This window comes from Enhydra lutris, unplaced genomic scaffold (assembly GCF_002288905.1).
Source record: "Enhydra lutris kenyoni isolate GAN:26980312 unplaced genomic scaffold, ASM228890v2 scaffoldscaffold5, whole genome shotgun sequence".
Classification (NCBI taxonomy): domain Eukaryota; kingdom Metazoa; phylum Chordata; class Mammalia; order Carnivora; family Mustelidae; genus Enhydra; species Enhydra lutris.
The window spans coordinates 40,387,970-40,414,494 of record NW_019154089.1 but is presented as its reverse complement, the minus strand read 5'-3'; the positions used below and the strand labels follow the sequence as shown (position 1 = coordinate 40,414,494).

General features: G+C 37.8%; 1 protein-coding gene across 1 annotated transcript in view; it reads left to right on the top strand.

The window, feature by feature from the left end:
- The window catches only part of LOC111140770 (integrin subunit alpha 1), a 169,391-nt gene that overhangs the window by 59,203 nt on the left and 83,663 nt on the right, over positions 1-26,525 (top strand). The window contains exons 4-7 of the mRNA XM_022492960.1: positions 8,654-8,766; positions 11,377-11,465; positions 11,572-11,683; positions 12,514-12,641. Of these exons, the coding sequence (XP_022348668.1) occupies positions 8,654-8,766; positions 11,377-11,465; positions 11,572-11,683; positions 12,514-12,641 (442 nt within the window). The remainder of the gene's footprint in view (positions 1-8,653; positions 8,767-11,376; positions 11,466-11,571; positions 11,684-12,513; positions 12,642-26,525) is intronic.

Genomic DNA, 26,525 nt, shown 5'->3' with positions numbered 1-26,525 from the left:
TCTGACCCATATTACATCTTGGCTGAAGTTTGCCTAAAGAAGGAGGCAGGACTACACTTGGTTTGTTACAAGTGTAGTCTGTGCATTTGAAAAGCATTACTTTAATTCTTCGGAAATAATTAAAAGTTAACCAAAAAAGGCAGCCTTATGTCCCCTTTACCTTTCAAAAGTTTACTAGGAAGTGTAATTTACTTTATAGACTTGGCTCAGAAACCACATGTTTTCTCAGTATCAGAACACATTATACCTCTGATTAAGATCAGCCGTTGTTCGTTATGACTAGCATGAGCTGAAACATCCAGGTAATTGCAATGTGGTTCAGAAAAATTCACAAAAAACAAAATGAGTTTAATAATTTTGCTTTGAAGAGAAGAAACTTAAATGTGCTCAGCCATTGCGCAAGCTTTCCAGATTTAGTGGTAATCACCAGTACGGCAAACTGTCCACCAGTGGGAAAATATGGGTTGTTGTCTCAGGGCTTTCCACTCTGTGGCTCCTTTGCTTCGTTCCTTTTAATATGTGCATCAACCCTTTTAACTGCTGTTCCAGCAACCATTCATTCAGTGACTTCAGTGGGCCTGCCTCTCAAGGTAGGTTTTCATGATGCAGATACCTTTCTAGTCAATCCTCCACCCAATATATTTCAAAATATGTTGGCTTCCTGCCTTTTCCCTAGAGGACCCTACTTTATGCCAAGTAAGGTTTACCAGTGAACTAATGTGACTGATGATCACTTTCCAATGTACGTGTGTTTTAAGTAAGGCCTATTCAAGCTTGGGGTAAAAAGACTTTTCAAATGTTCTATCACATTTTCTCTTACAATTTTAATATAATATTTATTTTCCATTGTTTATAATATCTTTTGAAGTTGAAATTTCCTCCTTGCTAAACTTGTCATTTCTTTGGTGCACCTCATTTTCACCCCTAAACCTTTCACGACTGAAAGTAATACAACTAATGAGGCCACTATGTAATTTCATTCTCCAAAATGACCAAACACTCCATTCATTAGGGGGAAAAAAAAAAAAGGCTGGCTAGCAGGGGTATTTGGCACTCTGATAGTGACTTTGGCTTGGACATGAAAAAAGAGGTGAAATGAGTGTTCATGAAATAGTATAAATATGAGACAATAATCTCTAGAAAACTACATTTTTCAGAGGAAAAATCATAAATAAGTAGAATATTTTCTTCAAATAAGTAAAATAATGGTTATGATGACAAGAATGACTATTATGAACAGCAAACTTTTCTCAGGTTACTAAATTCTATTATAACTAGAGTTTTTTCATGAGAACAGAGCATAGGATGAACTTTTAGAATAAGTGAATAAGAATCAGAATTAGTCATTTTAGAATGAGTGTAGTAAAAATTATTTCTCTTACTTTAATGATCTTTGAGTTCATCAGGTGTTTCTCTAGAGATCAATAATGAGATCCAGAGCATTCTTTAATCCTCTTACTCTACACACAGATCATTGCAATAGGGCCATAGAAAAAGCAAAAATTGAATAGAAATAAAATTCAATGAGCTAAAGCAAACTTGCACTAAAATTTGAAATAATAGTATCTATATTTCATGACACAATGTGTCTTGGGTCTTCACAGTGACCATATGGGTTGGAGCAGATATCATTGTTACCATCCTCATTTTCTAGACAGGAAACTGGGACTCAGAGAATGAACTGCCAAGAATTCAATATAGCAAGTATGTGTCAGGGCCAGGACATGGAACACCAGCCTTCTGACTTTCAGCCAATTCTGTCCTGTGACAACAAGGACTCTCTGGTACCATGACCTGTGGAAATGCCTCCTGTGTCATACCAAAGGCATATATGGCGTTCTTCTAAAGCAAAACATTCAACCTCTAAAATGGAAAAGACTTCACAATTAGGACCTCTTAGTTGGTCGCATGAGTCATAAATTCCCAGTTCTTATTCAGATTCTTAGGGCATTTGATATAATCATTAATTCATTCACTTAGTAAATGTTTACTGAATACCTCTTTTGTTTCGGGCACTGTTATAGGCCTTAAGGGTATATGAGTGAACAAAATAGATAAAAATTCCTGCTATTGTGAAGGTTATATTCTACTGGGGAAGAAGGGAACAAAAACATGAATAATAAATGTAATAAACAGGTAGGTTATATCATATGTCAGAATGTGATAAGGATATGAGAAAAAAAGAACGGGGATTGATAGATAATGGGGATTGAGATAAAAGATAGATAATGGGGATTGAGAATTCTGAAGATTCCTGAAATTCCATAAAGACTATACTGATACTCTTCTAGGATCTTATTATTTTTACACAGCTGGGGAAAAGTGAGACTTACTTCAGTTTAAGTAATAAATATATGTACTTTTCAGAGCTGCAAGCTTGATGTCAGTAAAATAGCTCCTAGGAAAACACATGAAATCATTTTAGATCACATTCCCGATAACCCATTTTTTACCACTCATCCCAGCTCTCGTGCTCCCTGTCTCGATCCTGGCCTACTACCCTACCATATTCTGAGCTCTCACACCTCAGTGCTTGCTTATCCAGAACACACAATGGGCCATGACTCCAGTTTCTATTTCAGGTTATTTCCAGTGATAGCCATACTATAGGGGCTTTCCGTTGCCCTAGAAATCAAATATAAACTACAGAGCCTTTCCTTTAAAGTCAGCTGCGTGCCACTCTCAACCTTCTTGCTCCAGTGTATACAGAAGATCTACACTGTGTTCCCACCACCTGGACCTTCTCTTCACCCTTGTTTGCAGCACTTGCTCTCCGACTTTCAACTTGTGCCTGGGCTGCCCACGATCTCTCTCCTCTCCTGTTTTAGAATCCACAATAACTTTACCATTAACATGCCACCCAGAACTCGTTTTTCATCAATTATCCGAGTTTTTCCCTCGTTAATGTGTCCTAAACAAATCAGTACTCTTCCACACACTTATAACTTGTCTATTTGGATGAAGGGTCTTTGGAGGCCTATATTGCATCTGCAGCGGAAACAACTTTCAGAACATCCCTGAACTCCTTTTTGCCTGAGGGGCTGTCTGATTGGTCCACATAGGCCCTGTCAGTTTAAATCTAAATTAAATTTCCACAAGCCCACCAGCTGACCACCTCTCTCCCTAAATCTCATGAGATGGCAATTGCTGCTATTTTCAGAGAAGGAAGGAAGGAAGTTAAGGAAAGAAAGAAGGAAAGAAGGGAGGGAGGGGCCCTAGATTAAAACTTTATCCTCCCTTCCTGTTTTCAGTTAGCTCTTGGTATATAACGAATCATCTCAAAACTTAGTGAGCTCAAACAATATTGTTTATTATTTCTCAAGAATTTGAGGTTTGCATAGGTGTTCCCCTGTTAACTGGGGAACTGCATGAATGCTCATCTGGTACCTCAGCTGGGACTGGAGGGTCTAAGATGGTTTAACTCACATGCCTGGCATTTCATGCTGTTGACTCAAGCACTGCTTCTCCCCCATGTGGCCTCTCATCTTCCATTAGGCTAGACTGGATTTCTTCACAGCATGTGATCTCAGATTTCCAAAAGAGTGAAGTGGAATCTGTAATGCATTTTTTTTTAAATTATTGAAGTATAGTTGACATAAAATGTTACATTAACTTCAGGTGTACAATGTTTTGATTTGACAATTCTATACATTACTGAAGCCTCGGGAGTCACAGCGCCATTTCTGCTGCCTTCTATGCATCAAGTAAGTCCCAGTTTGGCAGTAGGAAATACAGATTCTGTCTTAGGGAAGGACAGTGAAGGACAATGTCGCATTGCAAAGAATATGAAAAATTTCCAAGTCATCTACTCTGGTTTCAAACCTCTGAATACTGAGGCACCCAGATCCCTGCCTAGGGAATCAGTGGCCTTTCCTCATGTCTAAGACAAATTTTTCCTTCTGGATTCACCCCTTCTACCAGCTCAGGGGCTCTGCCCTCTCTTCTGTAATAATAGGCTTTCTCATATTACTAGTTCTTTCTCAACATCATTTATCAATATATGGATGCCTTCTATAATAAAATTAAACTCACTTCAAACCCTTGATGGTTTGCCTGGGGAAAAAAAAAAAAGCCCACACATATTGACATGGCCCATCTCCCTCATTTTTAGCCAAACATCTTGAAATAAAGTCTGTTCTGTACTCATGGCTCCCATTTTTTATATTCTTTCTGCTTTGGCTTTTGTGATACCACTGTTTCCTGATTCTCTCTCTCCTTCTCTGGACACTCCTATCAGTTTTCTTCCTTTGCTCATTAAAATCTTGTGGGTTTTTTTCCTACAACTCTCTTTTTACTGTGTACTCTCTTAAGGCGGTAGTATTTATGCTTGGGGCCTCAACCATGCTCAGATATGTTCCACGTGCTTTCTGAGATGGCCACCAGCAAGACTGAGCCCAGAGGCCTGTAGAAATAACCTATTATCTGGCTAAAATTAACAAGTCAGGAAATGATAGATGCTGGCGAGGATGCGGAGAAAGGGGGATCCTCATACACTGTTGGTGGGAATGCAAACTGGTGCAACCACTCTGGAAAACAGCATGGAGGTTCCTCAAAAAATTGAAAATAGAGCTACCCTATGACCCAGCAATTGCACTACTGGGTATTTACCCTACAGATACAAATGGAGTAATCCAAAGGGGCACGTGCACCCGAATGTTTATAGCAGCAATGTCCACAATAGCCAAACTATGGGAAGAACCTAGATGTCCATCAACAGATGAATGGATAAAGAAGAGGTGGTATATATATATATACAATGGAATACTATGCAGCCATCAAAAGAAATGAAATCTTGCCATTTGCGATGACGTGGATGGAACTAGAGGATATTATGCTTAGCGAAATAAGTCAATCATAGAAAGACAACTATCATATGATCTCCCTGATATGAGGAAGTGGAGATGCAATGTGGGGGGTTTGGGGAGATAGGAAAAGAATAAATGAAACAAGATGGGATCCGGAGGGAGACAAACCATAAAAGACTCTTAATCTCACAAAAAAAAACTGAGGGTTGCTGGGGGGAGGAGGGTCGGGAGAGGGTGGTGGGGTTATGGACATTGGGGAAGGTATGTGCTATGGTGAGTGCTGTGAAGTGTGTAAATCTGGTGATTCACAGACCTGTACCCCTGGGACTAATAATACATTATATGTTTATAAAAAAATTTAAAAAATTTTTAAAAAATAAAAAAATAAAGACTAGCTATAGTAAAAAAAAAAAAAAAGAAAGAAAGAAAGAAAGAACCTATTATCAGTGCACTCTACTGGCTTCTCTTCTCTCTATCATTTTCCCCACCTCCACCTTTGTGTGGGCTTAGAATTGCCTCCCCAAAATCTACCTACCCCAAAGTCTTTGTCTAGGGTCTGCTTTTGAGAGAACTCAGAGTAAGACAGCTTATATTCTACTTATAGAATTGGTTCTCCCTTCTTCTCCACTTCCTAAATTCAGGTCCTGTTTTCTTGTCTGGGTCTAGAAACTCTTACCTTCACTCTCTGAGTCTAATTTGCCCCTTTCCCAGTTTATTCACAACACTGCAAACAGATAAGCTCAACACAGCTTTTGATCATTAAAAGCATGAGTGGTTCCCAACTCTCCCCTCCATATGATAAACCCAAAGTTCTCAAACCAGACTCTAGGAATGTTCATGATCTGGACACTGTTTGGCTTGATAGGCTCTACTTCCACTCCAGCTACGCTGAGCTACTTGAACTCACCAAAGGAGCTGTTTCTTCTTGCTCCTAAGACCTACTGATGTTGCACGGAGTTTTGACCTATCCAGTATTATAATAGTCCATTTATAGTTCTGCTTCCCCCCTAAGTTTTAAGCAACCTAGAAAAATTCTATTAATTCGTATCCCTAGGACCTAGTGTATATACTGGGCTGTAGAATGTTCTTAATAAACATTTTTCAATCTGCCTAGCCTCAACTTAAATATTTTTCATAATAGTGGGCTCCCTACTTTTCTCTAAACTCTCTTAACTATTAAGTTAATTTAATCAATCACATTACAAAAAGCTTTGAAAATATTGGGGAAAGAACACTAACCATAATTTCCTTAATATAATTTGGTTTTTTGATGAACTCCCTTTTGATCTATGTTTTACATAGATATAGTAGTTCCATTTTACAGATGAAGAAACTAAGGCACAGAGGGTAAGTGACTTGTCCTAAATCATATAGCTAAGTAAGTGACAAAGCCATGGTTTGAATGCATGAAGTCTGGCACCAAAGGTCATGCTGTGTTTAATGGAGAGGATTAAATTGCTTAGTATATGGAAAGCGCTTAGAACAGTATATGGGAGAAGGTATAGATTTAATAAGTGCCAGCTGTTGTTGTCATTGCTATTATAAGGAGTACATTCAATGTAATTTGGTATCATTCACTTTGAATTGTCATAGGTTTTCACTAAATGAGGCAAATTTTTACTTTGAATTAGATCATAAATGATTTTAATATCACCATGTAATCTCATTAACTATTATTTTTAATGATTGCAATATTCTATAGAATGGCCCTGCGATACTTAGTTCTTGCTGTTGGCTATATTTTTTCATTTTTTATATTATATATAACACTATGAGCATTATTTTTATGCATTAAGCTTTTTCTCTTAATTTAGGCCACTTTTTTAGGATAGATTTCCAGAAGTAAGAATTATGCATTAAAAGGTTTAAACATTTTTATGGATATTTATGCATGTCAAAAATAGCTTTACAAAAGCATTATATCATAGCTATATTTTAAGGATCCTGTTCAACAATTCAATATTTGCATGTTATAAAACATTTTCATTACTACTTCCTTTATCCAAAGAATTTCCACCAAAAAATCCCATTTCTTTTCACTATAAGAGACTTTCAAATATTTAGATTTCTTTTTTTTTTAAGATTTTATTCATTTATTTGACAGAGAGAGAGATCACGAGTAGGCAGAGAGGGAGGCAGAGAGAGTGGGGAAGCAGGCTCCCAGCTGAGCAAAGAGCCGGATGCGGGCCTCCATCCCAGGACCCTGAGATCATGACCTGAGCCGAAGGTAGAGACTTAACCCACTGAGCCACCTATGTGCCCCTAGACTTCTTTTTAAATACATGCCTTCAACACCTACACTCTTGTGGAACCTCTCAACTTTCCTTCAGATTATATACATATATATTTATGCTAAGCATCCCCAACTTTCCCTCAAGTATCTCTGGTCTGACAAAATTACCAGACACTTAACCATCTGAGTCATAACTCCTAAATACATTCTATTGTGCCTATGTCCCTCTTAATTTGGAGATTACAGACATGGTCTGACAGTGCAAAGCACAGAGGGGTGATCACTTTCCTTGACCAGGGCATCTATTTCCAGCAATGCAGCCTGAGGTCACATTAGCATTTTTGATACTAAAATACACTGTTGGCTCATGTTTACTGGTTATGGACAAATCCCCCATGTCTTTTTTACATGAACTCCTATTAAGTCAGGTTGCCCACATCCTGTATTCATGTAGATAATAGTATGCAGCTAAGTGAAATTATTTACATAGTTTCATATTAAGTTTTAACTAGTTTATTAAGTTTCTTGTTCCAGAATGTTGAGACACTTCTGATTGCACAAATAGATATATTGGTTTACTTGATGCATAACCTTATGCCTTCCGTATCTTCACAAAAGTCATAAACAAAGATACAGGCTAAGACAATCCCAAGTACATTCTTATGGCACATAATTAAAGTCCTTTGGTTGATAGTAATCAGCATCTTTGTATATAGCTTTTCAGCCAGCAGTGAATCAGCAGCTGTGAATCAACCCAGGTGCCTTAACACTCAACCACATTCATCTACCCTGTTCCTGAAGATATCACAGGAAACTTTGTTAAATGGCTTCCTTGGACTGAAATAAATCATGACTATATTTCTTCATTAATTATTATTAAAATGATTCTATAATTCTGTCCAAAAAGACAGTAAGTGATTTTAACCTGGGTCCACAACTATCCTTATTTTCTAAGTGCTTACAAACTAGTATATACTAATATTAAATCTTATGATAATCAAATGTTTATATTTGCTGATTTCTCTATGAATTATCAGTTCCTCATAGGAAAAAGTCATTTATACTTCCATGTATGTTTTCTAAACTAACACAGCAGCAGGCTTAAAAATAATTACTATTTTAGCCCCCAAATAAAATATATAATAAAGTAATATATAATACAATAAATAAAACATACTGGAATCTCTCCTCTATATATCTTAAGGCTTTTTAATACAAATCAACCTGCAATTTGAAGATACTCAGATTATCTTTAATAACATTACATTAGGGGGCGCCTGGGTGGCTCAGTGGGTTAACACCTCTGCCTTCGGCTCAGGTCGTGATCCCAGCGTCCTGCCATCGAGCCCCGCATCCGGCTCTCTGCTCTGCAGAGAGCCTGCAGCAGAGAGCCTGCTTCCTCCTCTCTCTGCCTGCCTCCCTGCCTGCTTGTGATCTCTCTCTCTGTCAAATAAATAAATAAACTCTTAAAAAAAAATAACATTACATTAGTAACAGAGGGTAACAATCTGATTATGTCTATGAGAATTACTGTCATTGTCACAGAACTCGTCATAAAATAAAATAAAATGTTTCCTTTTATTTGAAAATGTTAATTGAGTTATTTAACTTCCAGGGTGCTTATTGGTTCTCCTTTAGTTGGTCAACCCAAGAACAGAACTGGAGATGTCTATAAGTGTCCAGTTGGGAGAGGCAAACCCTTACCTTGCATAAAGTTGGATCTACCAGGTATGTAAAGTCAAAACGCTAGAGTCCGATCCTAAGTTATACCCAGTATTCTCATTAAAAATAAATTTTAACTCAAGAAAAGATTGCAAGAATCTGTAAACATTCTTCATTTCTTATCATTCAGATTCACATAAAATGACATTTTGATTCTGTCTGCCCTTCATTTGCTTTAGAATTCATGATAAAATATCCATAGATTTAGAAATAAAAGAACTTTCCAAATAACCCTGCCCATTACATTGTCTCCACAAAATTGAATTGCTTCTTTTTCAAAAGAAAATAGAACAGGAATTGTAATATATAAATTCTTTTAAAGAGAATAACACAAAGCAAATTTACATAGAAATAGATATGTTGGATAGAAATATCACTATAATTAGAACATGACTAGAAAATTCCTACTAGAACTATCCAAGAATTAGAATCCTATCAGTGTTCTATACAGTGTTAAAACCATTAAATTAATATATATTTTACAAGTTTAATTTCAAATATTGCGTTTTTTGGTTTTCTTTTTTTCAATTTCCTATTTGTTTGTTTATTATAAATATTTTTCCTTTACATTCATGAGCATAATTATAATAACTGCTTTAATATCCTTGCCTGGTAATTATAACATTTGGAATGTCTCAATATTACTTTCCATTTTTTACCTTTCTCTTGAGGCTGAGTCATATTTTCCTGTTTTGTCTTGTGTTTAATAATTTTGAATTGTATCCTGGATTATACTTTTGAGTTAGAAGTGTGGAGATTTTAGATCTTTTATGTGTCTTTGAATACTCTTAACTTTTTGGTTTAGCAGACAGTTTACTTGGCTGAACTCAATTTCCAAACTGCAGTGAGAAGCAGTCAAAATCTCTATTCAGGTCTTCGAATTGTAGCAGAGCTGTCTGAAGTTTACCCTGAGCATGCACAGTTCAAGTCCTTCACATATATGGACAGAACATACATGTATATGTTGGAACTCTCTTTTTGTGGTTCTACTTTCCAACATAGATCCCCCTCACTTGGCAGTTGCTATCATTACTCTAATTTCTGTCCTCTGTTTCTTCAAAACATTAAGACATTGAGTTTTATTTGCGGTTTAGCCACTGATGAGGGTCTTCTCTTCGGGGAAAACAAAAATATAAACAGGAAACTCACCCAGTGCTAATCTTTTCTTACAAGTACATACTTGCCTCCAGTTTCTGTCTGCTTTTGGTTGCTTTCCAGTGCCTTCAGATGGTTGTTGCTTTTTTTCTCCTTTTCCTAGAGTTATAGTTGTTATTTGCAAAAGACTTGTTCTGATAGGAGCTACTCTTTCATTACTGGAAACTGTAATAGAGTTTTAACATTAGCATGGAGATTTTAACTACACCAACAACAGTGGAGAAGTTCCTGCTATAGTCCCTGTCGTCCCAAGAATCCTCATCCTGGGTCTACTCTAGTATAAAAAACTCTAATCCAGATTATTTAAGACCAGTGTAGACAGTAGCCCAGTTGCAGGTGCTTTCAAGGCAAACCAGACTAAATTCTGGGACAAAGACCATTGTCAGAGTAGGAAGACAGTGTGACCATTCAAGAATCTCTGCTTCTATTCCCCACTTGAAGTTATATATAGTCTTAGGTAGGAAAGACTTCTCAGCATGACCAGTGAGATAAATCTTTCTTGAACCTGAGTTTTACCACTTTCAAATATTTCAACATTCTGCTAAGCAGGGTTTAGAAGATTTTGATTTTCCTGTCCAAAGTTGTTGTTTTGTTTTGTTTTGTTTGTCAGAGAGAGTGAGCACAGGCAGACAGAGTGGCAGGCAGAGGCAGAGGGAGAAGCAGGCTCCCTGCTGAGCAAGGAGCCCGATGTGGGACTCGATCCCAGGACGCTGGGATCATGACCTGAGCAGAAGGTGGCTGCTTAACCAACTAAGCCACCCAGGCGTCCCGTCCAAAGTTTGTTTTGTTTTGTTTTTCAATCTGAATAACTGGAAATTCTTGCCAATTTTGCCAGGTTGGCATGCTTCAAAATCCAATGTTCTTATCTTGAATGTCAAATGGTGTCCCTTCATTGTTTTTCTTCTATCCAGATGTCCTAACCACTGCTCATTCTTGCTCCAGTTTTCTTTGTTACCCTCATGATGTCTCTATGATGGTGAAATTAATGATCATAAACTTATATTTGAGGGTTTTTTTTTCTCCTCTACTACTCACTTTCCCTCTTGTCAGAAATCACGTTTTATCATTAGTTATTTATAAACATATAGACATAATATGCAAGATAGGTATGTAAGTTTACATTATACTTATAATATATGAGATTAAATATTTTATTTGTTTTAATTAGCAAAAACGTGTGAAAGGCTATCCCACATTCTCTCATTGCCCCAATCGTTCTGCATTCTTTTACAGTTCAACAAAACTATTTGAGACAGTTATCCAGACAAAGTTTCTGGGATATAAGCCAGGTTTTCAGCCTTAGCTTTTTCATTATATTCCTTAATAATACTTTGAAGACTATTTAGTTGAATCAGAACAAGAATGTGCTATGATATGAGCAAAACAAATAGGATGTCTTAATGAAAAGACACTTAATTATACTTTATTTTCCACCCTCATAAAATTTTATTCTATTTTTAGTTAATACATCAATTCCCAATGTCACGGAAGTAAAGGAGAACATGACATTTGGATCAACTTTAGTCACCAACCCAAACGGAGGGTTTCTGGTAAGAAAGCAAAGAGTTGGTTAATGAACCAGGAATGTTGTCATTGCAAGTCTTTATAAAAATCTGTTATATAATTTTTAATCTTATGGTTTTTAATTTTTAAAAGGCGTGTGGCCCTTTATATGCCTATAGATGTGGACATTTGCATTACACAACTGGAATCTGTTCCGATGTCAGCCCCACATTTCAAGTCATGAACTCCATCGCTCCCGTACGAGGTATGCATTTTATGCAATGTTCTTACATGTTTGAAAAGTCTAAGCAATGAATGAGACATGTGTATACAGAGGAGCATACCAAACAGCATGAAGTATTTTCTCAGCTACCAGCATTACCAATTTAGGTAAATGTTTGCTTTGCCAATATATAACCAAACCCCACTGCTATTTTTGGAGCTGATTATTAGTGTAAATAACCTTTAACAGAGTCTTGTTTAAACATCATAGCTAAAGCTGTCACATTGTTTTTATTTAAAGGGTGAGTCTCTTTGAAGAAAGTAATCTCATTTGAAATACACTCAGAATGAGAGCAGTTATATAAAATTCATATTGAGAAAATTTTCAAAGATAACTCATACAGTGTTGATTAAAATTAAGTAGAGATGAGTTTTTACTTGGTAAGAATTGCAAGCCAATTGCTATTGAATGCAGTAGTATTTCCCAGCTTTATTTTCCTAAAACTAATTTTTCTGATTATAAAAGCAATGCGTCCACTATGTAGACTATCAGCTTATTTTTTTTTTTTTTAAAGATTTCATTTATCTATTTGACAGACAGAGATCACAAGTAGGCAGAGAGGCAGGCAGAGAGAGAGAGGAGGAGGCAGGTTCCCCGCCGAGCAGAGAGCCTGATGCGGGGCTCTATCCCAGGACACCGGGACCATGACCCGAGCCGAAGGCGGAGGCTTTAACCCACTGAGCCACCCAGGCGCCCCCTATCAGCTTATTTTTTAAAATGAGCTTATTTCAGCTGTGAAAACACTCCATACACCTTCATACTATCTAAAAAGATAAACTCCAAATTTACACAGTTGACTCCTTTTGTTACAGAATGCAGCACCCAACTGGACATAGTCATAGTGCTGGACGGCTCCAACAGTATTTACCCCTGGGAGAGTGTTACAGCTTTTTTAAATGACCTTCTTGAAAGAATGGATATTGGTCCTAAACAGACACAGGTATGTGACTACGCATTTTGACTTCTATTGTTCTAAAGATAAAAATGCACAGATTTTTAATAATACAAAATACTCTGAAAATAAATTAATCAATAAAGCTAATATTCAGGATGAATTTTATATTCTATATCTCTGAACTGGAAGACCCTGCTATTTTCTAAACAGAAGATATTATGAAAGCTGCCATTTCTAATGCTCTTGGAAAATATTCTCTATAAATCTCTGTAAAATCATAATTATATAATGTAACCACCTTTGGTAGTATCAAAAAAAGGTTTCAGAATTTGTGGAAACTAATCTAACATGCCAAAGAACACATCATATTACAATCTCCTTTCTCATATTATATAAGTAAATTCATAAGTGACCACAAGATATCACTTAAGGTCCATTTTTTCTCATATTTAATAATGTCTTTTCTTAAGCAAAAGCACATGCTCCATGTTTTAGGCACAGTTAAGTTGAATAGTTGGTTTGCCTTTTTTTTTTTTTTATTTCTCCTCATGAGTATCTGTTTGTAAACACATCCTCTTTATTGCCATTAAATGAAAGTTCTTGTGTGACTCTCCCACTTTAGACACTGAGTTTGGGTTTAACTAATATAATGTTAATTAAACATTTATGGCCTTAAAATATGGAGATGACAGTGGATAACAGGCAAATTAAATGTCAGAGTGAAGTCAGGGCCTTGAGAGCAGAAATTAGCACAGGAGTCAGAGTCAAAATGGTTGTTGCATGGTTTAGAGACTGCAGGAGAGCACAGGACACTTTAGCACTGCACATGCAGACCAATGTCTTTCCTTTCGTCTCTGAGAGCTCTACTATTGGAGAAATTTCTGAGGCACTAAAAAAGTGGTCTGATTGCTTTAATGTTTGCCACATCCACACATAGTGCAGGACAGTTACACAGATATGTGTGTATATATATATGATATGCTTGTATATGCTTCTGTATATGTATACTTATAAATATAAATATATATACACATATATATAAAATGAATTTTCCCAAAAGGAGGTAGTTGAAGATTGCAAATTTGATGCAGACCTCAAAGTGAAATTCGAGGCTGGTTAAGTAAGAGCTAGGTGAGGGGCAAGACTTTGTATATCCTACTACAATAAAGAACATCTTGCAATCAGTATAAAATTATTTTTTTTAAATATACCTTTATGCATCACAAAATGTAATTTTCCTGGATGCAAGTTTCTCATTTGCAATTAATCTTCCCAAGTGAATTACCAGAGGTTTGGAGAGGATATTGTATCTCCTCTTGCTTCAGGGCATAACGCAGCCTTTGTCCTTTAAAAGACCACTCCAGAATTGTGACTTGCTCCTCCATCAGGTCCATTCCCCACCCCCCCTTCTGAGGACCCCTCTCTCCCCTCTTTCCTCTCTTCCCTTATCCTTTCTATCCTTGGTCAATAAGATTTCATAGAGCCATAAAATTAAAGCTGGGCAGAACTGTTGAGGTAATTTAGCCCCAAATCTCAATTTATGGAGGGGGTGGGAGAGGCTATTATGGTTTCCTGCTTATTGATGACAGATCAGAAACTGTAGCTTCCCAACTGCAGTCAAGCTCTCTGTCCTCGCTGAGACCTCTGCTTCTGGAGAAGTTTCAGAGCTGTCCTAAATATTAGGTCTCTAGTTCTTTTCATTTCATCATGACTGTCCCTGTCCTTCCACAGCCAGCCCCATGGCACGGTCTTCCCTGACCCGACACACCTGCCATGAGATGGCTGGACCACAGCTCTGTCCTCTCTCACTACCTTCCCCATGATGTACTTTCTTCCCTTCCACCTGTTTTGCCCACCCCATTTGCTTCCTTATCCAGTCCTTCCTTTCCAAATCTAAGAGTAGTCTTGGAATAGTTTTTAATTTCTAGTAATTTTTAGTCATCTGGAAATTTTATTTTCTTTTAAACCCATCTATCTGTTTCACCATAAAAAATTATTTATCTGTAGCTGTTTGTGGACATTAGTGCAGCAGTGACATGTTTGAAGTTGCTCCACAACTTCAAGAAGGAAATCTACAAAACTCTCTTAGAAAAATAATCACTGCCTCAGTGGGGATCTGTGCCAATGACTCAGTTTTGTAAAGAAATAGGTAACAATCAGTTGCTTACATGCCAAGCCATTCTGCTGCAATTTTGATGTTTCTGTTCCACTAAGACCGTAATTAATTTTATATTTCTATAGTGAAAGTCCTAATAGAGGAGCTGTTCTGCCAGCCACCAGTGGAATTCTAGCCTGCTGGGGTGGGCTTTATAGAGTCCTATGTCTTTGTTAGGAGGAACAATCACTCTATTCAGAGCCATAGAGGCCAGCCCTTAAGGGTTCAGATGCTACCAGCGAATGGGAGGAAAATGAACATACTCCAAGACAGAAAAGTCTGGTCACATTTACTCAGTTCTGGGACCCCATTCCACAGAGGGGATATTTCAGAATGCAATCCTGTACACTGAGTCGTTTGTGATATCTGCCGATGTCACCAAGGAAGCCTTCTTCCCAAGGCGAAAGGAGCTTCTTAAATGGCTGAATTTTTATGTCACATTTTGCTTGTATAATTCATGGTGGAGTTTAGCCACACTCCTTCATTCATTTACTCGAATGTTTTTCCTGAGGGTTTACAGTGTACCAGGCTCTGTGCTAGAGCTTGGACAATCGTGGAAAATAAGACAGACACCGCCACCGCCCTCACAGGGCTTCTGTACGATGCGGTGTTTCTCCAAAAGTGGCTTGTAGAATTTCTTTTTCCAAATCCCTGAGGTGCTTGGGCTATAGCCCACATTTTTAGAATCAGAGTCCCTCAGGGTGGGGCTATGGAGCCTGCGTTTCAAGTAAGCAAGCTACATGATTCTTAAACATGGTAAAGTTTGAGAAATACGAGATTAACGCATTATTACATATTGATGTGTATGTGCATCTGGTGCCTCTCTAGATACAGACTTTATATCATCTTTTAATCCTTTTTAGTGACCAGCCAGTGCTTTGCTGTGATATAGTGGGCCCTTAATGAGACTCTGTTGAATAAATGTATATATCATAATTAATGCTTTAAAAATTTTTTCTCTTATAAGTGGACATTTAATGAGACACTTTTTCTGTAACTGGCATTATAATATTATTTTAAGGATATTACTTTATACTTCGGGCTTTAATGTTTATACTTCAGTATTTTCTAATCTTTTTCTGTTTTGGCTTCAGTTGTATTGATGATTTGTAAGTAATTATCTAAATGAAATAGATTGAAAAGAACATATTTACTAAGCCATCGATTTGCTAATCTGTATTTAATAGGGTTTTGAGTGTAACACATTTAAATTCCATTTAAAGTTTGACCTTCCTTCAGTGGATTCAGAAAAGAAATTTGTTTGTAGAAATTTTGGAAAAATACTTCCTCTTCAAAGAAATGTGTACTGAAAAGTGTGGTTATCTTTCATGTGGTCTTATAGTAATTCTCTCCAAAAACATAATTTATTTTAAACAACCATTTTTTCCCCTGACTCATTATAACATAATTTAATTAAGTTTGGGTTGTTTTGTCTTTTGTTTTTGTTTTTATTTGTTTCAATTAAAGAACCCAGTTCTGCTTTAAGATTGGCAGAATTTGCTTCTGGAATTTTTCCTCCCAAGTACTTAGCCTCCACCACAGGGCGTGGTGGCGTGCACCTGTAGTCCCAGCTACTTGACAGGCTGAGGCAGGAGGATTGCTTGGGCCTAGGAGTTCTGGACTGTAGTGTGCTATGCCAATCGGGTGTGCGCACTAAGTTCATCATCAATAAGGCGACCTCCCAGGAGCAGGGGGACCACCAGGTTGCCTAAGGAGGGATGAACCTGCCCAGGTTGGAAACGGCAGAGATCAATTAACTTATCCTCCCTGCCTTCATTCCTGAAAGGGGAAGATATAAAAATAAATTGTGAGAGAGGCTACAGATAGAAAGCTAAGAGCTGGATGGTGAATTCTTAGACTCCTCACCCACCTCAAGGGTATAAAGGAATTAAAAGAGAGTTGAGGGCATTTGTGAAGATTTCTCTCTCAAAAGAGCCTAGTGAGAAAGACTTCAGTGGGATCAAGCAGTGAGCCCAGTGTGTCCACTAAAGTTGGGACACACAGTTGACTAGTGCCTGACCCCTGCCTGAAATACCTAAGGGGTGAGACAGCAGCCAACCAGCTCCTGACAGGCAATCAGATGAGAGGTAGCTGCAGTCGAATTGGCCTGCAGGTCCAGGATCCGTGAGTACAAAGAAGTGTGTGTTTGTGAATCATCGTGGAATCATGCTAGGTCCTGTTCATAGACTCTTCCGGAGGTGAGCAGAGCCTTCTGCAAAAAAAAGCAGAGGACATCCCTGATGTCTAGGGACTGCAGTAGTAAAATATATTCACTCAGACAAGGATGTAAGTAAAGGGAAATCTGCAGAGAACCCGCATGAAGGCTGTTAACACCTTATAGCATCTGATCCATCTCAGGATAGCACCAGTCAAGTAAGAATTCCTGTATCCTTTATTCATCTCCCCCACCCTTGTTCCTGGAGAGATCAGAAACTACAGCTAACGATCTAAGGGAAGGTGAGTAAAGAAACAAAGAAACAGCCAGTTGTGCCCCTTTGCCAACTACATGCTTCTCACCCACTATAAGTAAGTAAGTAAGTAAAGGGAGCAGAGAAAAATTAACTACAAATCAACTTCGATATTTTATCTTCTTGAGTTTGTTTTAATTTAGGTTGAGCTATATGAAATTGTTGTTATTTGATCTTTTTTTTTTAACCTAGAAATATAGCAATTTCATGTGGTACAACCTAAATTAAAATACAGTTGACCCTAGAACAATGTGAAGGTTAGGGGCACTGACTCTCTGCATTGTTAAAAATCTGCATATAACTTTTGATTGCCTGAGAACTTAATTATTAATAGTCCATATTATTATTAATAGTCCATAATATTGGAAGCCCTACCAATAACACAAGTAATGGATGAACACATATTGTATATGTCATACATATTATATACTATATTCTTACAATAAAATAAGGTAAAGAAAAGAAAATGTTATCAAAAAATCATAAGGAAGAGAAAACACATTTACAGTACTATACTGTTTTTACAAAAAAAAAAAAAAAAAAAGGCATGTATCCGTGGACCCACACTGTTCAAACCTGTGTTGCTTAAGGGTCAAATTATATAGGTCTTTTTTTTAAACAAATATTTTAAATTTTACATTCTGACTATACCTCATGAGTCCTTGTTTATTATATTGATTATAGTCATGCACTTAGTACAACATGTAAAGATGAAATATAATAGTCTATTCTCTGCAGTCATAGATTTGTCACTTAGTAACTGCATGTATTGAAAGGTAGTTGCAAAGATGTGAAAGTAGTTGTCAATACAATGAAAAAAAAAACAAAGAAAGGAAGGAAGGGAGAAGGATGGAAAACAAATAAAAAAGCTTACATTAAGGAGTGCACTTGTGTGATGAGCACAGAATAATGTGTGGAAATGTTGAATCACACCATATTGTACACCCGAAACTAATACAACACTGTATATTAACTAAGTGGAATTAAAATAAAAAAACTTAAAAAAATAAAATGTCCGTATGACAATTAGTATACATTAGGAAATTGCAACATGATGACAAAAAGATCAACTCCAAATAGTTACTCAAAATTTCTTCCATGTTTCTGTGTGGCCCCCCATTAAGACTTTTGAAACATAGTGAAGGAAATTTTTTAAACCAGTTTTTTACCCAAGACAGAGTAAAGGCTATAAAATTGCCTTTTAAAAAACCACCTATAAAAACAAACCTGAAACACTCTGAGCTTGCCATAAAAGATATGATGGTGTAAACATTATGGAGGCCTTATTGATCCTCAATACCTTAACATAATATTGCTTTTAATAATAAATGAGAATGATATAAATATGCCAAATACGAGTGCATTACCCTAAATAAAACCAGTAAATTGTGAGGCTTGATATAAAAGTGAAATATACTAATGGAACAATGTCTAGGTTGTTGCTATCAAGAGTGTAGCATAACATTAAACCAGGCAAAATGAAAGAGAGAAATTAATTAAATTTTAGGAATATTATTTATCTTTCTTTTTACTGCACATTTTATGGCCATTTCCCTAGAAGCCTTAAATATGAGGTCTGATTCATTGTTTCGAAGTCTGAAAAGAAGCCTGACTGCACCTTGCAACTGTCTCCTTGTCAATCAGGCTATAGTTTCTAACAGTGGGGCTATGAGTGAGGTGAATCTTCTTGATTACTAACCACCCACTCTCCATTTTCCCCTACTTCCATGCATAAGTCACCTGCGTTGTCTTTCCAAGGTAAAGTTCAGATCATAGCATTTCCCTGGACAAAAAATCTATCTCTGCCTGCTGAATAATATCCAAGCTCTCCCATGGATTATGTGGCATCTGTCACCTGGCACCAGTCACTGCCGCTGCCCCCTGCCTCCCTGGTGCTTTGTTGCCTCCCTTCTTGCTCTGCAACCACCCCTCTTCTGGCCTTCCCTGAACACGTCATCCGTGTCCACATGAGTCCCTCTGTCCAGAGATACTTTCTCCACCCCAGGCCCTAGGTACCAGGTAAACTTCATACACTCAGTTCCGATGTCACTTGCTCTGTCACTTTCTACCCCTGCTTCCCATGAACAATTCTTTCTCCTCCCATGTTCCTGTACCCTGTGCTCACCCTTCATTTATTGCTCTCATCAGTTGGTAGCACTACTCTTTGCTTCATGTGTCTGTCTCTCCTGGCAGACTATGAATTCCACTTTGACAGCATGGTGCCTTAATTCTTTTATTTATGGCATACAATTTAGAGTGTTAGGTGTTGCCCAACACATAGGAGATAAGTCATTTGGGTTGGGAAAATGTCATTGCTGGGATTGTTCTCTTTGTGTTAAAAATCATTGTTGTAATGACCTCCTTCTCTCACTCTATTTCATGAAATCATTGAGCTAGAAGTACTTGTTTGTGGGGCTGTCCCCACAAACACCCCTTTACATTAGATTTCAGGTTTTTCTTTGCAGATGTTCCATTCCTAGCTCATTCACCTCTCATTCTGATTTCTGCCACAGTCTTCTGTCTCCTCAGATCCTTACTTTTACTCTATCTTTGCATTTTTGAATTTGGATGAGTTTCATTGTGGCAGCATCCAAGAGGACAGCTAAAGACACCCTTTTCCTAGGACTTATATCTCTCATCTATCAATTTTATGTTTCTGAGGACTCATTTCATCTCCTTGGAAACCAGTCTCATTTATGTCCCTCTCCATAGTGACAAGAGGTTAAGCATGGTTTCAGCTAATGTAGCCTCAGAATGGCCTGTGCTGATGGTTCACTTGGACTGCAATCTGTATTATTACTACATCATACTCTGACTTAATTACATTAGAAGCATATTACAGGGCAGGGCTTTTGTACCATAGTTTGGTAAAAGGAAAGAGAAAATTGGTCAGACACAAAGCCTGAGCTCTTTTCATGTTAAACAATTGTGCATCTTACAGAGAAAACTTCATTATTTTACCCTATCATTATTTCCCTAAAGAAGCCATTGAGTTGGTAATGTTAATTGTTGAATGAAAGCCCAGAAACTTAGTTTGTGCTAGAAATAAAAATTTAGGCACTGCCGTTATAACAGTGACTTCACAATACAAAGTAATAACATAACGCTAAATGAGAAAATAATTCCATTCCTTCATAGCTCTTTGACTTAATACACTTGATAGCTATTTTGTACACTTCTTTCTTAAACTTCTTTGTCATTCTGCTGTGACTTGAAGCTTCATGAGAGAAAAATGAGAAGGCCCTCCTTTCAGTGATTTCTTTTATATTTCTCACATTCACTTTTCTCCTCTTTCTTCTCGACCCCCCAAAAGAAACAAAGCCTCTTAGATAATTAATTCATTGTAATTCAGCATATATATATGAAGTATCTTATTGATTGAATATTATGCTAGATGTCATGGGCAGTTTGAAAAATGAATGAATGAATGAATGAATGAATAAAAACTTTGTCCCTGAACTCAAAACACTTCCAACTTAGAAATGAGATAAAATCTTATATTTGGGTAACTATAGTACATGATATTGTATCATGACTATAACAAAGGTAAGTGAGGCAGAACAATTAATTGATCTTTGCAAGTAGGTAACAGTATTGTAAAGAAATGTTTTCCAAACTGTGTTGCTTAAGGTGTTGAATATGTTCCTCACAAAGAATATTCTGTTAAATAACAATAAAATGTACCAGGTCTTCCAATTCATGGTTCACAATTCATGTTTTCATATTAAAGATTCTAAGAGCACTTTCATTTTTTCTAAATATTTATTTATTATGTTAGAGAGGAGGGGAGGGGCAGAGGGAGAGAGAAAATCACAAACAGACTCCCACTAAGCATGGAGCCTAATGCAGGACTCAATCTCACAACCTCGAGATCAGGACCCCACTTGAAACCAAGAGTCGATCACCCAACTGGCTGGGACGCCCAGGCACCCCCTGAGAGCACTTTCAAAAGAATTTGCTTATGAGTCAGAGTAGAGCAACTAGGGACAGGAGTAAGTGGAAAGCCTTGGTCTTTTGCATTTGAAATTTGTGGCTTTGTTTTAAAGTTAATATAAATAGCAGAGGGAGAAAGAAAGGCGGACAAAAGAGATAAAGGAGGAGAGACAGAGAGGATGTAGAAGGGGGTTTTGCTGTAAAGATACATATTAACTTTGTGTTACCCATTGTTTTCCAAGATTTCTTGGCCATGGAACTCCTTAAAAAATCATACCTAGTAACATACAAAAGGATGCTAGTACTCCCTAGGAAAGGGGTAAGGGAATATTAGTCCATGGCTTAGCAGAAGGAGGATTATAAATCTCATGTTTAAATAGAAGGTTTGAGTCAGTGTTACAAACCTCTGGTTCCTGTAACAGAATCCTCAGCCAGTTGTGTGCCTGATCTATGCTCTAGCCTGAATTTTAGTTCTCTTTGGTCTTAGACTATAATTATATACTTGTATCTTTTGTTTACTTAATCAGGAAGATCAAACTGTATCTCCCTAGGAAGTAGAGGCTTCTCTTCCAGGTGTCTCTGAAAATGAACCGTGCTACTTGTGATTCACGCACTCCTTATCAGTGTTTTTACTATCTTCCCGTACTCTTACTGATGTCGTAAGCTACTGTTTTTCCATTTTCTGTACATTAAGCCTCTTGCTTCTTTTAGCTGCCATCCCTGCTTACTTACTTCCATTCAGCAAACATGCCTAGAATCCTTCTATGTCCAATACTCAACAGTGTTCTACTTAGCTTCTACCCTCTGGTTTTGGTATCATTCCAACAACTGAAGCAACTGGCTGCTTCAAGTTGAATATGACGATTATGGGCTGTTTTTATTTTTCTCAATTGCTAGAATGATTTCAATTCCTCATCATTTTTGACATATTTTCCAAGCTCCAGACAGCTTTGCTTTCTCCCATTCTACATTCATAACCTATTGTGTGTTCTTTACCTGGGTATGTCACTCAGGAGGCTACGTCATCTTCCCTCCATGAGGCCTTTCAATGTGAGACAGTAACTGTGATTGTACTTCTCTCCTCCAGCCTCCTTACAATGTATTCCTCACTTGGCTCACTTTTTATCTTGCTATTTAATCATCACCTTTATTTGATTCTGTTGCATATGCTCATATATACAGTGTGCTCGTATGAATCTGTTTTTACCTGCCTTAAATATACACTAAGCTGAAACGGAAACCGTTATTCACTGAGTCTCATCCATACTCAGCAAAGCATTACTTATATTTTTGTGTGTGATTTTACCATTTTCCTGGGATGAGAATCAATAAATGTCACCCTTTTTATGGGGAAGGCAGAGCAGGCCTTATTCGGCCTGTTTTCTAAGGAAATATGTGGCCCAGTAGCAGCCAGGGTCCCACACTATGTCATTTCCGAGATCTGAGTTTCCACTGTCCAGTCTTCTCATTTCCCACACTTATTTTTGTCTCCCTTTTTCTGCTTATCATTATTTCCCTGCTATCTCAATTTTCTACTTGCTTATGTGAAATGTTACAGTCATCTAGTAAGAATTTATGCGGGTCAACTGTAAGCAAAGCAAAGCAGTGGTGTGGGATAAGAGATACCAAAAGCTATGACATAGTCCATGCTCTTTACCCCTCTTTGCCCCTCTAGAACATACAACGTAGTTGGAGAGATAAAGCACGCATACAAAGCAGTTGAGAAGAATGCTGTACTCACAGGAGAAAAACAGATAAGTTTGCCTCAGGGCTTGGAGAAGAGCAACATCAGTATGAACTAGATTGGTGACTAGGTGGGGAAAGTTTTGCAGAGAAGGTGAAGCTTGAATTGGATCTTCCAGAATAGGTAGCAAAAATTGAGTTTTGTTAGAGGGATGAGAAAGGGTAGGACAGCCCCTGGGACTGGGGAATCCTAAAGTTGAGGGAGAACAAAGAAGGTGCAGTCAGGCTGTTGAGTGACTGCAGGTCAGGGAAAGAAAACTGAATTTTACCCTACAGGTCTAGTATTTCAAGGAGCACCTTGAAGTTTTATCTGTTTTCTATCATACACAGAATAAAAATTCTCCTTCAAAGTGTATTTCAAAGTGTATCTTTCAAGTATATTGGTGTAGTAGGCCATGGAGAATTATTAGAGATTTTTGAACAAGGAAGTTATGTGATAAAAGCAGAATTTCAAGACACTTAGTCTTCCATGAATATGTAGAAGGAGCTGAGGAGAATGGAATCAGAGGGAGAGTGAGAGTGGAGACACCAAAGATTGCCACAATCCAAGTTCAAGGCAGTGAGGTCTGGCCTGGGCCAATGAAGAAATTCAGAAACAGGGATAATGGATCACATGAAAAGAGGTAGAATATATGGAAATTAAACAAGGCTGTTTGTGGCATAATATTTGACATTTGCAACATACTTTACATATCTTATAAAACCTTCTATGAACTATTGGATTATCTGGACACCAGGAATAACAGAAAAATTTTAGACTTTTGTTAAGTCAGAAATCGGTGTTTTATATCTCCTCTCTCCCTCCCTTAAGTCTGGTTTCCCAGACACAAACTCTGAGAAAATGAGCCAAGTGACAGTGATTTACCAAAGGGGTGCTTTTAAAAGAAAATGGTAAGAGACTTGGCAGAAGCAAAACAGTAGCAACTGAGGACCACCAAGGGTGTGATTTCAGGTGAAATCAAGACCTCAGGCTGATCTGGAAGGGAAGCTCCAAGTTGAGTCAAGGGCAAAACAGTAGCAACTGAGGACCACCAAGGGTGTGATTTCAGGTGAAATCAAGACCTCAGGCTGATCTGGAAGGGAAGCTCCAAGTTGAGTCAAGGGACCGGTCTTTCACTGCCTGGATTCAGACATTGCTTATGGAGAGGAGGGAGAAAATTTCCAGACACTTCTGGTTCTTTGAGCCTCTGGGGCAAAGCAACTCTAGCAGTCCAAGGGCAGCCAGTCGTTTGAAGAGACTGTCAGGTGGAGTTGTTAGAAGCAAAATGAAAGAAAGGGTGAGGTAACTGGCAGTTAAAAAGTCTCTAAAGAATAAACTTACAAAATTGAGATATATGTTAAGTAGGTAGAGAAAGAGAGAGAGAAGATATAAAGCACTGATTTCTGATTTCCCAAGGGGCTAAAATTTTTCTGCTATTCCTGGTGTCCAGGTAATCCAATTGTTCATAGAAGGGTTTATAGGATATGTAAAATGTGTTCCAAATGTCAAATATTATGGCACAAAACAGCCTGTTTGCCTCTTTTCATGTGACCTTCTCCCCGTGTATCAGTGTGATACTCTCTTTCTCCTGAACAGTTAAATCTTAGGACTAGAATTCGATGGAACTCAATAAATGGAGCAAAGTGCATTCATTAGTACAAAGGAGTAGGACTGTTGGGCAGTGTTATGTGCAACCACATTAGAGATTCATGGCCATAACTTTAAAGTGAGACCAGTCTACAAGTTGTGTGATTTCTGTGTTGAAACATTTAGTGTCACAGAAGCATGCAAAGAAAAGGAGATATTTGGACTTAACCAGAGTTGGAAGTTAGCCAAGTGAATTAATGGAGGGGAAAAAGGTTAAAGGAGTTAAAGTCTGCAAGTAAATGATTATGGTGATGGACCATGGAATCTAGGCTAAGTTAAAAAAAAAAAAAAGTAGGATTCTGAATTAATTAGAAGTCTTGATGTGGTGAAAGAATTGATGAATTAGATATACTATGTAAATGAGTTTAAGTTAATGGCCAGACAGAAGAACACTTGAAATTGAGATGGAGGTACTGCAGTATTTAGTACTTAGTATTTAGTACACCCGGAGGTACTGCAGATGGAGGTAGCAGCATTTAGTAGAAACTAGCAGGTTGAGGTGACAGAGAATGCAAGGGCTTTAGGGAGGTGTGTTTTGGTAGAGAGGAGGTTGAGTGATAGAAAAAGCCCTGGGATAAGGAATTCTCATCTTAGACTAGACCCTTCTCTGCCCCTTCACCATGAAGAGTATTCTAAACCTAAATTCCTCATTTATAAAATATGGTACTAATTTCTGTTACTATAATCTGAATAAATTAGGAAAAAAGGTTTTTAAAAGCATTAAAAATATAAGATACTACTCTTATTTAAGTATGGTGGCCTTAATTGCTCCAAGATGTCTAATGTACTCGAGAAGGTAGCTCAAAGATAATAAAAAAATATTTTAAATTGGAAGGTTCTCTTATTGGTTTCTGAAAACGCCAGAGTATACTTCTGGCTTTCAAGAAGACACAGTAGTGGAAATGTATCTGTTAATCAAACATGTAATTAAGCCTGAAGATTTCTGACAACAGTGACATCTGCAAAGGAGGCTGGAAAGTGGATGTCGATCCCCTTGACACTTGGAAATAGGATCAGACTTGGAAATAGGATGAGTTTGAAGCAAGCATGAGGCAACTTTATCAATGGACAAACTACACAATTGCCTAGGAAAGAAGGCAGCCTTGTCTCAAATAGCTTCCCCAGCCCAAGAAATGTAGTGCCCAGAATTTCTTCATTAAGACATTCCTTTGGGTGTAGAATCCTCTGAATCTTGAATTTTGGGGAGAGAAAATTAAACAAAAAGTTATCTTCGGTCACAATTCTTGATGTAGATTAGTCTATTGGTTCACATCAACATTTAAAGAAAGGTATTAAAAACAAATAAGAAAAATGGGCATCTCTAGGGGAGAGGAGAGGAATATGGAGCAAGAGAAATCAAATCTGAGGACACCTTACCCTCTGTATCATTTTACTCTAAGGTGGCTTTGCAGTTAGCTGCCCACATTATCCGGTCTATGCAAAAGACAGAGTGAAAGGAGGGAGGAAAAAGAAAGGGAAGACAGAGAACATGAAACGGGATGGTGGTGAGAAGGGATGGCATGAGAGAAATGAAACTACATCTGAGCTAGATAAAGCCTGAAGTACATATGTGCCCTCCCCAGATACATGCCCCACTTATTACTCATCCAGACTCATCTTGTTTCACTTCCCCTCACAGCCTGGTCCAGGCTTACTGACTTCCTTTTGGTTCTCAGGACATCCCTGCTTTTTGCTCATCTCATCTTCCGGACATACAGATTCCCCTTGTGTGGACCCCATCCTCCCACTCAGCCTCCATCCAGGATAGGTTTCCACCCTCCTTGCACCTTTCAGTCTTAACTTGAATATCACTTCTAAGAGGCTTTCCCTGAGCCTCTCCTGAAGTAGGACCTTAGGTTCTCCTTGCTAAGCAGCTTTTCCAGTACAGCCCTCTCCACAGTTGAACATGCATTGGAATGATCATGGGTTGAAACTCTATCTCTGTCTCTGTCTAGTTTAGAAGCTCCATGAAGGCAGAGAGCAGGTCAGTGTATAGCACCTTC